This window comes from Eleginops maclovinus, chromosome 18 (genome assembly GCF_036324505.1).
Source record: "Eleginops maclovinus isolate JMC-PN-2008 ecotype Puerto Natales chromosome 18, JC_Emac_rtc_rv5, whole genome shotgun sequence".
Classification (NCBI taxonomy): domain Eukaryota; kingdom Metazoa; phylum Chordata; class Actinopteri; order Perciformes; family Eleginopidae; genus Eleginops; species Eleginops maclovinus.
Window position 1 is genome coordinate 22,715,247 of NC_086366.1, and position 15,845 is coordinate 22,731,091.

At 39.0% G+C, this 15,845-nt stretch overlaps 1 protein-coding gene across 1 annotated transcript in view; it reads right to left on the reverse strand.

Annotated features, from left to right (window-relative positions):
- usp32 (ubiquitin specific peptidase 32) overlaps positions 1–15,845 on the reverse strand; it is a 56,741-nt gene that overhangs the window by 38,852 nt on the left and 2,044 nt on the right. The window contains 1 exon segment of the mRNA XM_063906614.1: positions 5,645–5,772. Within this exon segment, the coding sequence (XP_063762684.1) occupies positions 5,645–5,772 (128 nt within the window).

Here is a 15,845-nt window from a genome sequence, read left to right on the forward strand (position 1 = left end):
ATTTTAAGTTTTTGCCATTCATTGGGGCCAGTGTTTGTTGTGCTCAAACTCAAAAAAATACATTTATCTTCCTAATTTATTGTCTTATCAGTATACAATTATTTCTAATACCTAACAGATTCAATCCCAGAGGGCGCTGTTTTCATTATGCCGCATGCACTCAGAGCATGCAGGAGCAGGTTACAGAGCATGTGTGCAGCCACATGGGGTTAACTGGTATTTAAGCTGTGGAGAGATGACTGCAGTCAGTGGGCTCATGAAGCGTGTCAGTGGGTCACACACTCAGCAGCAACCACATGTGGTCACAGTGAGTCATACTTATGCATATTCTGACACCAAACTCACTCCATCTGCCGCATTATTATTACCTATATCTACCTTATTTCAACCAATCGACATATATCTAACTGATATTTATTTGTGTCTCTTTAGAATCCCATCGCTCATACCGAATTATTATAAAAATATCAAGAACCATAAATGCAAACGCCCCTGACACTGACCAATGGCAGGCTTTTAGTCAACATCCTGTAATCCAATGTGACACATGCTTGATCAAGCATGCACAACAGCTATGAGTCAGTAAATGGTGGAGATAGGGGGAAACCCACTGAATCAAAAACCGGCTTTCTTGTTATGAAAAGTAGTCATTTCCATGTGAAGAGTGAGAAAAATAAATCCCTGATGATGGCATTAGGGGATAATGGTCATGAAGCAAGGACGTGGGCCTTTACCACTCAGGGGTATGCCTCTGATGCTTCAATGTTTACCCCTTTTCTCAATTTTATGGAGCTACAAATCACTTGTAAACTAAATACAAAAATAGAATCTACTACAAGTTGTATTTTTGTCCATTTGTTTGGAGTCAGTAGTTGCTGGTGCTATCCTGGTTGCTGTTCTGTGCTGGGGAAGCAGGCTGAGGGTAGCAGACACCAACAGTCTCATTAAACTGATCCATAGGGCGAGTGTTGGTGTGAGGGGGTCTGGAATTTCTCAGAAAACAGGATTCTGTCCAAAGTATGGAACATCTTACACAATGTCTCCCACCTACTCCATGACACGCTGGTCAGGCACAAGAGTTCCTTCAGTGGAATGCTTTAAGTCTTATGTTTATATATCTTATTTTATCATGTTTGCCCATTCTTACTTCTTATATTATATGATATATTACATTTCATTTGAATGATCTTTTATTTCATTAATTCTAAAATGGAACGGAAACCAGTTTCCCCCTGGGATTATTCAAGTATTTGTAATTCTGATTCTCTCGTCAGTCTGTCTGACAGTGTGTTTACTTCCCTGGTGATACGGCAGCATGACTTCTATCACAATGTCAAAGATGCAAAAAGTTTTTAAAAATTCACACCACACTACTTCAAGGCAGGAACAATGTTTTTAATGCTTCAACTATCAAATAAAAACATCATACGTATAATATATATATATATTTTTTTAAATAGGAATGGTTTTAGTCCAACAGCCATTCAAAGCTAACCCCGCGTTAATTCCAGTTACTCATACTGTTTAGTTAATATAAAAAATGTAGGTGTGTGATTGAACTGGATGGTCTTTTCACTTTGTTCGTACACAATCCACTCAGTAATAAAACCTTCCCTCTAAATATGATATTTTGCTGCTGATGCCAACAGTATATTCTGTATTAAAATTAAATGATACGCCGTTATGTGACTCACTGAGAAGAGTCTATCACGAATATCGATCGATGCAGGGAGAGAGACACTGAATGATCAAAAGCAGAATGTGTTCAAACGCAAGCTAGACTTTAAATTACTGAATATCAAAAAGAATATTTCTGTGCCTTGACTGAGTGAATAGGCCCGGGAATTTTCTTTGAACTGTGAGATTAGGCAGCAGTCATGTTACTGTTTGAAGAGACCAGCAGTAACCTTAGATCTAAACCGCTGTCGAAGCAGAAAACTGCTACCATGGTGACAGAGAAAAGAGGAAGCAGAGATGCTGGGAGAAAGGACAGAGGAGACACGTGCTGTAGCGTTCAATGGTAAATCAACTGTGTTTATACAGCATTTATTTTGCCTCATAGGCAAACGCCAGCAGTTCTAAACCAATACACTTTCGTCAAGTTCACCAAATATCTGTTTGTTGCTAATAATGAACTGACTGTAATTTAGTAATTTATGTATGAAAGGGAAAGGTAGTGGGAGTGAGAGGGATGGCAACAATAAAAGGTTGTCAAAAAGCTCTTTATTTTTCTCATACTGCCTATGCTGCAGCACCTCTTTTCCCCCTCTGTCTGAAACCAGAGCCCAGATTGGTTAGCTGGCTGGCTCTGTTGTGATTAATGAACCTGTTAGAGAAGTCCCGCCCCTTAACCTATCACACTTGGGCTTCGTCAAGCATGAAAGGTGCTATAGAAATAAAATAAAAAACAGCTCATGATGCACTGACTTCAAAATAGTCTGTCCTAATCACCAGGACTTCTAAAAATACAGTGCTGACTATTTTACATCCCAGCAGAGATCACCTGTGTGTTCCTAACAGCTGTCTGTTTGCTACAGCAGCAGTGGCTACACATTAACTGTATGGAGCTATTAGCAGACAGGGGAACTTGCATCTTGACGCAAATAAAAGGCAATACGACTCTCCATCGCTGTTCTTCCAAGGGCTGCCCTCGACTAAAGATTTTTGCAGTTGACTAATAGTCGTCAATTCAGGCGATTAGTCTCACGTATATGATATATTATGATTTATAAAAAAGAAAAAATCATAATACATTTTTCTTCTTCTTCTTCTTCTTCTCCCAAAACAGTTTTCAAAGGCTGATAAAGAACGTTGATATAACAGCATGGTACGTTGTGCTTCACATGAAATATAAAATAAAACTGTAATAATTAACCGTTGAAATATGAATTAAATTGTAGATGTAGAAAGCTATCTGAATATAACAACCCAATAAATACTACACAGGAAATGTATATATCTTCGGCAAAAATCCCTCCGCACATTACGCCCTGATCATGAAACGAAAGCTTGGATTGATTGTTTTCTGAGCTCAGAATTGTTGATTCAAAGCTAGGCTACTGCCTGACTCGCTGCTGCTGTTTTCCTCCGAGTCTGAGGAAGGCACACACATTGTCGGGGAGAATAAAGCTCTGTGTTTTTTTATGATGGCGTGGATACGGATGCAACTTTTTACCAGCGGAGTTTGCATGTCAACTTTTGGGGCTCTTCCTTTACTCGCTCAGAAGGATCACACACTTTGGATATCATGCACAACAAAATTAACTTAAGGACCGGGCACAGCTCTGAATGAAGTCTGAGGGGTTTCCGGCTGACATCGCGAAGATGGAGCTTTTCTTTTTTTTTTTTTACTAATTGGCTAATGAAAACGACAAATATTTTTTCCACCGACTAACGATTATTCGACTAATCGGGGGCAGCCCTAGTTCTTCCATGATGAAAGACGCGTACAGGTGTATCCTATCTTACTAAAAAAATCTAACTACTTCAGTGCCCTTGTTTACAGAAACAAGCAAACGGGTAGAAGGACAGTACAGTGCTGGACTAGTGACCATGCATCCATTTGCACTGCACTTTGTTCATGTAATGTATATTTAATGGAACGTTTCTGAGCAATTAATTCTGTAGCGACCTAGCTTGTGCCGGTTCACCTCCTGGGCACTGCCGAGGTGCCATTTTTGAAAGGCACCACACCCCCAAAATTCTCCCCGGGCACTATATAGTAGCTTCCCACTGCACCTAATACTAGCATAGCTTAAATAGAAGGAGTACATTTAAATGTGTATGTGTGTGTGTGTGTGTGTGTGTGTGTGTGTGTGTGTGTGTGTGTGTGTGTGTGTGTGTGTGTGTGTGTGTGTGTGTGTGTATTCAATCTAATTTGGCTCCATTGTAGGGCCTCTACAGTCCCAAAACATGTCATTGTAATTTAATACACATCAGAATAAAGTTGAACATTGTTGTATCTGTGATATGCAATACTAACTGATTTTAAAGCGTACTGCAATGCATTGTGGGCTATTCCCACTGCCTTTCACCATAATTGATGGCCTATTGGTTCGCACTGGAGATTGATTTGTCTAATGTTTGGCCTCATCATTGTCTTTAAACAGGAAATGCATAACATTAAGGAAGTAATTATACCTTCATGGGACCTATAAACCCTCTAGTGGTATGTAGGGCTGGACGTCATGCTGGGTCAGGCTTTTAGAAGAAGACTGCAGTTAAAATTCAGTACTGTGCTGGACCCCTTCTCTGGGATGTGTGGCATTTAATTTAGGTAGGAGGACACAGGAGAGCTCCAGCTATCTTCTTGTCAATATACCCTTTGCTATGGAGCCTTTAGCTGTAATGCTATCGAGGGCCAACATTGATCCGTACGTCCCACAACAAACTCAGCTAAACCTACTAACCACCAACCACCTATTAGGCTTTTGGGGGTTTTCCCTTCCTGTGGAGTGTTGTATAGGTTTTTGTGCATGTAAATGCGCTGCAAAGACTAAAATCCCAAAGTTCCCTCCAGAGGGTGTTATGTTATATACTGTATGTATATGTGGGCTTTTTTAGTACAATTTATTTGGATTTTTAAATATTTCAAATCTATTTTAGCTTGTCTTCCTTTGCTCATTCTGACTTTAACTTATTTTAATTGCATATCAAGTTTATATCAATCTTTTACTTCAACTTCTTATAGTTATATCAATAAATGCAATCTATTTTTGTTCATTGTATTTCATATTCTTAGCTAAAATTTAGGGATGCACTGATTGCAAAAATGTCGGCCGATGTTAAGAATAACATTTTTGCCGATACCGATGGCCGATGTTTTACTATGTAAACTGTAATGGTAGCACAATGCAGACTAATGCAGCCTATCCCTTTAAGAGAGAGTGGGGGATACATGTGTGCATGTGTAAGCGCGAGAGAGAGGTTGAGCGAGCCATAGCAAGTTTCTGGAAGTTCTGAAGAATGGATTTAATTTACCGATCCTCCAGAGACCCGCTACACGGGGCAGAAGTCCAGCAGAAGTCCAGCAGCATGCCCCCCCCCCCCCCCCCCGAATGACTTTAAAGTTACGGGAGACCTACAGTCACTGTTCTAAACCTTTAAAATGATGCCCTGACTTCAGATTTGGTCCGTCAGATTTAAAAACAACGACGATAATGCGACTTCTCCCGGTCACGTAGCAAAACATAAACATCGGCGACTGCCATCGGTGATGTCACCTTATTTTCCGATGTGCCGATTGTGGTAAATAGGACTAACATCGGCCGATGCCGATGTCTCACCGATGTATCGGTGCATCCCTACTCAAATCCTTATGGTTATATTAATGTTTTTATGAATAACCTTTTTATTGCACATTTTAACATGAATTTCTTATGTTTATATAAATATATATTTTGAATGAGTTATTTCACTCTAAAATGGATAAACTGTCACACAACCCAATTTCCCGGGATAAATTAAGTATTCAGAAATCATCTCTCACCTTTCAGCCATCTATATCTCAGTGAACTTTAGATGTTCTATTGACGTTAATGAGGCTATTTTGGTGGTCACCTTGCCAGCAGTCACCCTTTCACAGTAACTATAACTTCGGAGTAGCCGTCATTGTCAATGATCCATGGTGTGACATTACTCTTACCTCGGCAACTTTAAGGGGAACTCCATCTCCCAGCACTTCCCTGTAGAAGCACTGCTGGGTCATGTAATAGGTGATGCCGCTGGTTCTTTTGAAGGCATCTTTCAGCCGCTTCAATTCCACATCAGTGACTGCAGAGAGAAGAAACAACAAGAAATGTTAATAAAAACAAACTTTAAAAAGCATGCAGTAAATACAGCAAAAAACAAAACAAGTGTATATAATACTTCATACTAGTTGTTGAACTTTAGCAATTAAAGATTATAGATTTAGGTTATCCTGAGTTACCAGAACATTCTATCAGGAAATACAATCTGATATGCAGTTCAAATGATCATAAGGAGTGTAACTTTCTATGCTTTGATCATAGCTACATCCAACACAACATTTGACAAACGAAAGAGGAAGAGTGATATGTTTTGATGAAAAAGCCTAAAACAACACTGGAAAAACTGAAAAAGTTTACTGTGACAGTCTTGTACACATATCCACATCTTACAAACACTTACACACGCACAGCAGCAAACACAACCACTAATTCACCTCACTCACTAACCCTAACCCTAGCCTACAAACATCTGTTTCACCTTGAATTACTGCAAGACTATGACTCTCCAACCCCAGATTGATTTATAAAATCCAGATCCAGCTTTAAAAAAGGGCAATTCAGAAAAACACATATCCACATCTTACAAACACTTACACACGCACAGCAGCAAACACAACCACTAATTAGCCAACAACCAATCTTATTACAGTAAGTCAAAGTCAAATGCATCAATGCAAGAATTTTACATTTTCATTTCTAGACCGAGCAAGAAACACTCAGCTCTTAACCGCATGTCAAAGACTCTGAGCAGCAACAAAGATTCTGTTCAAATTCAGCTTTAATGCTATAAATCTCAGCACAAAACAATGAGATTTTAGTTTTGAAAGGAGCTGTAGAAGCAAATAATTCCGCATGACAGTAGAGTAGCAGCAGTAGAGAGTGTCAGGTTACAATAGGCTTTTTGAGATGAGCCAGGTCCGAATCAGGGAAAAACAAATCAACCCCGAAAGACTTCTGTGTGACGTGGTCCTGACCTGAAGCCAGTCCAACATACCTTGACTGTAACAATCATTGTTGGAGGTGTTAAATGTTTCATTAGATTGAATATTTGAACTTGTAATGTCTTGCTGTTTTAAATATAGTAATTTTATGAAATTTGAAAAATGATTTGTTTTCACTAGCTGGCTATAACAGCAAAAGAATGGTTGAACACACTCACACACAGACTGAGAAGAGTTCATGGTCTTCTTGTGTGTGGACTTGTATTTGTACAGAGTAAGCAGAACTTGATATGAAACACACTCTATTGTCTTCTGCTGCCCTGCTAAAGGCTTTCACTTCAGGTCAGAGCCGTGTCACTGTGTTGTGATGCAACAAGTCCCAGCTGCTATTATAAGCCTGCTTTTGTGCGCTACAACGAAACATGTTGCTGTATTGTCACAACATCCAGATCAAACACTGATGGATTTTTCCGGATACAGCTCCACACTGTGCAGTGTGTACAGTGTGCTGTTGAACGGGACCATCAGCACTCACCAATAGAGAAGTGGAGACACTGTTGGTACAGCCACCATCGCTTGACAAGCTAATAACCAATGATCTAACATTGGTACAGTTGACTCTGGATTTATAATTAAACCAACGCATTAACATACATATTTCACATCACATATTTATATCTTATTACAATAAGCACTAGTTTGTCTTACTGGGACTTAACATTTTTAATTCCAAAACCACCCTGTAGCTAAGACAGAAAAGGCCTTTGAATATTTGGAATTAGGGGTGGGCGATATACCGGTGTGATAGTAAAAACCGGTATTGTGCTATGATATGAATTTTGAGATATCGTTGATACCGCGGTATTCATAAATTCATAAATTGGCGTTCATATTGGGTCGCATTGTTGAACACTCTTTGTCTTCTGAAGTATATTCAAACGGGCTTCGGAAGATTAACCTAACAACAGATCTCCGCTGGATTAATGAATGCCTGGACGTGTTCCTAAACAGCCTGTCTGTTCCTAAAACAGCTGTGCACAGAGTTCTCGTGCACCTAATTTCCATACAAAAACGCTCCACGAGCTCCTTATAAGGGCATGCAAGACGTGTGAACAATCCAGACTCCACAGGCAACGCGAAAGCAACTTTAAACGATCAAAATCATGACATTAGTTTAGGACATCACGATGTCTAGTAGAATCATGAATGTAGATGTGAAACGGAATTTTTTAGTCCGCGATAAGCATAATAGCGTGTTAAGAACAAAGTTTTGGAAATCTTTTCCCCCGTGACTGATTTCGTAACTTCTAGCAAGCAGGGGCTGGCTTGAGCGGAATGGTTTTTCAGTGAGGAGACTCACAACGCTAAATGCATATGCAGTGAATGATATTAGCCTACTGTAATTATGCCCATTATTTGATTTAAGTAATACAATACAACAGAAGGTAAGCAAGAAATAAAGGCCTGATCCAGCTGTCTATGAGGGGGAAGTTTAACAGCCTGATGGCCAGAGGCAGGAATCACTTCCTGTGCTGCTGAAATAAGTCTTTCGTCCACTGAAGACATGACCACCCCAGGAGGTATTTTTAAAAAGAAAGCATTGTTCTTTGATTTTAAAACATTTTAAAAGATGTCTACATCTGGTTATTGACTCTTTTGACTCCAGCCTGTAGGGGGCAATAGAGTCCATATGGCCTTACTGTAGGTTTACACTACCCAGCTGGTACAGACATGCACACCTCCCACACACACATAGAGCAATGTGTGGCAGAACAATAGATGTTTAGCAATCTATTCATTGTATCACAAAGTCAAGGACACTGTAATCTTCCGATCAAATATCAAAACAGTAGGAACTTACAAATACCGAGCTCAAGCTGCTTAGAAAAAAAACTAGGCTAACTTTACATTCTCTCAACATTTAAAAGTAGTCATGGCTTCTTTATCTTATAATTATTAAAAAGGGAAAACACTTAAATGTTTTTTACTTGGTTTCTCCTCATCACCTCACTCACTAACCCTAACCCTAGCCTACAAACATGTGTTTCACCTTGAATTACTGCAAGACTATGATTCTCCAACCCCAGATTGATTTATAAAATCCAGATCCAGCTTTAAAAAAGGGCACTTCAGGACTTTATTTTATACTGTTGTAAAGTCTTAATTCTGCACAAAGACAATTAAGCCTTAGAAGTGCAAAAAATCTCCATCCATAAACCACCACACACAAATACAAAACACAATATAATTTGACTATAAATCCCACCAAAAGCAGTTCTAAGCTACTGAGGTGGGAAAAGAAATGAAGTGTGTATTTTTTCCTGCATTCAAATGATTGCCTCTTCCTGCCCTGTTGACTTTAACAAAGCAGGAAAAGGTCAAATACTGTATAAGGCCCACGGTAAATATCAACCACTCATATAGTTTCACTTTGACTGTGTTAGGTGGCATATTCCAAACACGTCATCCTTACCTTCTGTACTGACGACATACAAAACAATGTGATATGAGGAAGCAAATTATGCAAATAAATCAAAAGGAAACTGCTGTTAACAACAATACCAGGATTCGAGTGTCAGAATTGATGTGCTTGGTTATTTATGTGGAATTTGTGGGGCTTATAAAATCAGCTCTTAAAATAAAATCTAATAGTTCATATAGTTCATTTATTTTCCAAAAAGGGCTATATTTAGGTTCTACTGGTTCTCTTATTTGCCTAAATGGGCTGTATGTGGGAGTGAAACAGCATATGAAATTCAAATGAGTGGTTTTACAGGGGTTATGTGAAAAACTATTTCAGTGACTTTATGGAGTTTCCATTGGCTGCTTGGCAACCTCAAAGTGACAACAAGACCCAGTAAGAAAATAGTCCTGCATGCAGCCATGTGTTGGTTTAACACTTGTGTTTATCTAACAATTTAAGAAATGGTGAGCCTAAGAGATGTTGGGAGGGGTTTAGCTCCTTTACACAGAGCAAGCCTAGCTGTTTCCCTCAGTTCCAGTGTTTATGCTAAGCTAAACTAACTATCTGCTTCATATTCATAGATCGCCTCATGGACGTACAGACCTTTTCAAGTCAGACTATTCCTTTGATGGAATTTTTATTGAAGGCTTTTCAGCCTTCAGGCCAACATAATAATGTGAAACCTGTACAATCAGTCACACTCACAGTATGTTAGTATGATCTGATGAAGAGCAAGATACTCTAGTTTATCCTCATCGAAATCACAATGCATACATTTATCATTCACTGTGGCAGCTTTCTGATCAAGCACCTGACTCGGATATATGCAAGTATCATAAATAACCAAAAGCCTATGGTGGTTGTGAGTCTTTATCTAGACTGTAATGAACCTTGTACTCCAGTAATCCATGTGCTCACTCCGCAGTGGCACTGTGGTTAATGTACAGCCTGCTGACAGTCCAGCCAAAACAGGCTGTCAATCAGTGAAGCTCCAGTTGAAAAAAGGTGAAAAGACCAAGACCCCAGGAAGTGCTTCAGATTTAGAAAAAAATTCATAGTGGTCAAACTCAGGACACTGCAACTTCCGTATCAGCCCGTGGCGTCACCCAGCCCAGAAAGACTTTTTCCCATTGACTTACATTGGGAAAGGGACGTCTGCAACGACGTCTAACTAAATAAACTACCCAGTATGAACATTTTTATAGCCCTTATTAAAAACATTAGGTCCTTAAAGTTGTAAAATGCGCTAAAAGCTCAATCCAGATGTATTTTCTCTCTCCATTCATTCTACTGAGCCAAGAGCGGGAGATCAGCCCAGCATGATGGGTAATTTGTGATGTTTTGCTCTCGAGAATCTCAGGTAATTTCGTCTTCATGCGCCAATGAGCAGCTCTCATAGGAATGAACGACATCCTGCCTCCAACGCTGTATCCAGTTCTTATTATACATCCATGGAAAAGACCAAGAAGCAATCTTTGTTCAGCTAAGTACTGTCTCTACCTCCATTTAACTTCTGTCCTGAATATGTTTGAATGCCATGTAATCGAAATAAGGAGTATCACTTAACATTGTTTTTTTTATGACAATGATAAACATTTACAACTCGTCAAGTACAACTAATGTTTTCAATCTCTCAAGTTTGATTTCACATTTTCATTGGCCATGCCACTGTTGGAAACATGTAATTCTAAACAATCGGGCCTACTGATTATTTTTACGTCAAGAAAAATGTGTTGCCCGTTACATTCGTCATTGAAAGGATCAGCCCAGTGGCAACATCATCAGTGGATATAACTGTTATGTCACGTATCTCCACTGTCCCCAGTAGCGACTGATGTTTATGACCCAACATCTTTGGCGAAGATGGACTCATTTGACCTTGAGAGCGGAGAGTGCCTACCACATACAATAAGGCCTTAACAAACTAAATATGTCTTTTCAATTCAAGATTTTATTATATTTTGACGTATATTGCTAACACAAGATTAGGATCTTTTTCTGTTTTGTTCTATAACATCTGTAAATAACCCACTGGTGAATGACCAAAGCAAAAGTGGACGTTGCTAAGAAGTAACCAAATAAGACCACTGAACGTCATCACGACGAACACAAGTCTTTAGTTTAATGGTGGTGGTGATGAGTAGCCATGCAAGCGTGTGTTCATGGCCTTATGTTACTTCTTACTTCCGGCAGAATAAACACTTCAAAACTTATAAAATGGTGTTAATATGTAGAGGTTATCCTGCTGAACAATGTTCCGAAATCAAATGGAACTCCAATCTCAGCTGGCTCTCATTTCTTCTCAAACGAGAGTCTTATCTGGTTTAACATTTAAGTCAGGCGGCAACATGTCAAGGCATTGATACTGACAATCCAAATAATACATGCAGAAAAATGTCTAGTTTGTAAATTAGAACAAGAAATGTTCTGTTATACTACCGAGGCAACTTGTAGTACTACCAGATAATAGCAAAATTGTAACAATTAGATGGACAAATGGGAAAGGAAAACAAAGCAGTCCACATGATGCAGAACACTGTGTATTGTTGATGCTGTGATGCAATGGGTGTATTCTTAGACACTGGGCTGCATTAACTGCAACTTGTTACCATTCAATGCAGAGAAAACAATGGTTCTGATTTCTGAAACTGCCCACACACCATCTGTACAAACTATTCAGACAAAGCATAGGAACATAAAATACAATACTTTTTAAGATATAGCACTGCAGGCAGACACACCCCTTGCTGTGACTCAATGTTTGTCATCCTATGTAATAAGCAGTTTATGGCTCGCCTGGTGCTACCAGCAAGACTGAAAAATGCCCAGACAGGGAGCTGCTAGGTATCTGGAACAGCATGCAAATACTGAACACACATGAGCGCTGTTGACCTTTCCATCATGGTGAACTGTCAATAGAAACACCAGCAGGAGGAAACAAACAGGGAGTGCTGTTCTTGATCTGTTCTTAATCCTGCAGGCGTAACACCAAACATTAAGGGTGAGACTGTTGCTTAGACACAAGAGAAAATCCACATAAAAACACAACATAGGATTTCTATTCTTAGATCTAATTAGGAATTCATTATACAAGTCTTTATAGTGATATTAAAATCCTTTATTCTGCATAAACTAAACTGGTAAAGTGAAGTGGCTTGGCGTTAAAACTACATTTTCAAATTTGATTTTATTGGGAAAATACCGTTAAGGAACCATCTCATGATAAACAGGTCATCTTAAAGAGGCCCTTTTATGCTTTTTGGGGTTTCCCCTTGTACTGTGTTATATAGGTTTTTGTGCATGTAAATAGCAAAAAGGCAGAATTCCCCAAAAGTTCCCCCCAGAGGGAGTTTCTCTTACACACACTATCCCTGCTGCCTGAAACACATCAATTGGAATTCTTTTTTTACTTCTGTGGCTGAATTCTAAACCGCCCCCTATACCCTACCCCTACACACTTCCCCTCCGTTTGCGCATTCCCTTTTTTTCTTTAAAAAAAAAAAGTTTTAAAGTTTTAAGCAGCATTATATACAGTACCCGTGTCTCGAAAATGGTGTCTATATATCTAAAAAGTTGTGTATATTGACAGACTAGTTCGAAAACCAAGCAGCTTATATTCATCATATTTTAAAAATAAAAGAGGTTTGGAAATAAAGAAACGCCATTTAAGATTTTTTGACTTTTATTTAAGTCATTATTTTATTTTTTGACCAAGAGATGCTGATTTGAAACCGTTGTTAAGAAAAGTTACGGAATTTCCTGTTTCGGCCCAAGAGAGGGCAGTTTGTCCGAAAGTTTGCCGCTGTATTCACACCTTCCGCCAGAAAGAAGGGACCCTCATTCAGCTGCCAGTGAGACTACAGACGGAGTTCAGGCCATCACGGAGTGGGAGTGTAGGGTGTGGTTTGGAATTGAGCTATAGTGGCATCACTATGTAAGACTCACGCTTCTATTGGCAAGCTCTCTAAAAAAATATTTGGTGATTGGCTAAGGGGTGGCACATCTCTAAAAGTTGACCAATCACAACAGAGCTAGCCAGCTAACCAATCAGAGAAAACAGGTGCTGCAGCACAGGCAGTGTGAGAAAAATAAAGAGATTTTTTAACATTAAAGCATGGAGATATGTCCCAGTAGAGGCACAACATTAAAATATGTATCATAAAAATGAGCACAATGGGCCCCCTTTAATTGTAATAACAAGCGCATAGTAACACAAATTTCACAGAGCATCTGATCAATCATCAGTTTATCCTCATGTTTCCATAGAAAACAACATGGCCTGGACGACCTTGTGGCGGCATAAGAAAAAACGATATTAACAAACCAGGGAGCAAAGTGAGAATGTAAAGCTGCATTCTCTAACCTTGGCAGATACGGCCGGCTGACGTGGACCAGAGGCGATGTAGTTCTCAGGTGACTGTGAGGCTGTGTGTCAGAGTGGTTAGAGCGCTGACCCTGGTTGTTGCCTTACCAAACTATGTTGGTTAACCACAAAGGTTCAAATGGACAGAGAAGGTATTTAAGACTCTGCGAAAAAACGCAATGAAATAGATTGGTGCAGTGATCAAGTATTTTTGTATGCGGACCTGGAAATTAGCATTGCAATGGCACTCGCGACAAAAAGCCAAAGGGATTTTTCCATGGGCTTTTAGATGATTGCTGAAAAAAACTGTGGCAAACAAATATTTATGATTATTGTAGTGTAAATGCAAATGGACAGAGATAAAAGCTAATGCTCTTCACTAGTGTTGCACGGTGCACCAATACTAAAAAAGGTATCGCGATACCCTGCCTTTAGAAACGCAATGATTCCCCTATTTCATTAGTATTGGTACTTTAACAATGACATTGTTTTAATAAGAGCCGTATTTCCTGTGTGTGTCATATCATGTGACAAAACGAGAGCATGGCTGCGAGTGCTATTGCCGATGCAGCGTGTTATTATCCAAAGTTAATGTAAGCTTTTGAATAATGTAGTTCATCTACTATAAGTAGTTTGTTTGACTGTTTTTTTCCCCCAGGTTTGAAATAAAGCACGATAATGACATTTAAGACGGTTTCCCCTTTTTTAAGAATAGTATCGAAAAAGTATCGAAATCGCAATTCTCGACTTGGTATCGGTATCGAAACAAAAATGTTGGTATCTTGACAACACTACTCATGTCGTCACATGAGTGCCCATCAACATCACTGAGCTAAAGGTTCACTTGTATGTGATGTCAGTATAGTAGTCTAGATTATTACCTGAATAATTGATATCAGACAATAAACAGTGGGGTGTTTACTGATATATTTTATGTTGTTGAACTAAAACGTGAATAACTCTTAAGCTTGAAATAACAGCTGGCATCTTAACAAAAACTATTTCAAAAACCTGATGACTTTGAGACGCGTGCAACGGAAAGGCTAAATGATAACTCATTTCTGGGTTTAAGGACTCATTCCTGCACGACTTTACACAACAGCTCTCTAATATACTGCTTAAAAAATCTTCAAGGTGATTCAACACCACTGGCAAGCAAATTTGGTGAGTGGAGCTCAGAGATCCACTTCCTTCTCAATGTCAGTGTCAAAAAAATGACAAAAAAACAGATCTTTGATTTTAGAAAAAAAGGAGGTGAAGACGCATACCATTTCCACATGAATGGAAGTGTGATAAAGCAAGTCAACAGTTTTGTTCCTGGGAATCAGTTCCTGGGAATCAGAATCACAAACAACCTGACAAAGTTGTAAACAAATCTTAAAAAATGTCCCAACCCAGTCAGTGTTCATTTTTATAGAATTACAATAAAAAGCACTGCGACTGGAAACATTACAAACTGGCATGGGATGTGGCCATCTGGAAAGAAATACAGAGGTTTCTGCTGCGTAACTTCCAGACTACAGAAAATCTACTTTCTGCAGGCTGTGAGACTCTAGAACTCATTCTCCACACTCCAACAAAAAAGGAAAAATCTCCCTTTTTGGAGCAAAATCTAAAAATAACTTCATTCCATTGCATAAACCTCAGTTGTATTCAACGTTTAACATTCAATTAGGAACAAATCGTGCACCAGAGGTGATCCAACATTAGCTTAATCTCTACTTCTATACTCCACTTACCCTTGAACGTGACCCAGCTACACACAGAGAGAATCTGAGGATGAAACCCTCTTTATTGTCACATACATGCAGCTGATTCAATATTTGGATATGGAATAACATTTTAACCACTCATACTAATCTTGCCTTGGAATCATCAACCTGGACAGTTAACTTTCCATTAAGAGTAAAAGTTTTAGTCATTCTGTAATATGACATTTTTAAAAAAGGAAGCCGATGGGACCATTATCTTATCCCTTTAAATCTTTATAGAAATTGAATTCAGCACACTTATGCATAAATCTTGTGCAGCCCAGTTCAAAGTTTGTTCAATTTAAGAATATGCTCATATAACAGAAGATTACAGATGAAAACATGTATGCATCAGACAGTTGAGTAACCTCTTTTGAGTCTCTAGAGTCAATGCATAGGCCTATCTCACATTTAAAAATACTAGTTCCACCCTAGACATATGGTAGCAATCACACAGTGGATAAAAACTGTAAACAAAGTGAACAGAGAGTGCATAATCAACCCTGCAGAATTAGTCTAGATAAATGCCTGAATGACCCTGGATTTACTACAAGAAAACTTCAAAGCCTAACCTAC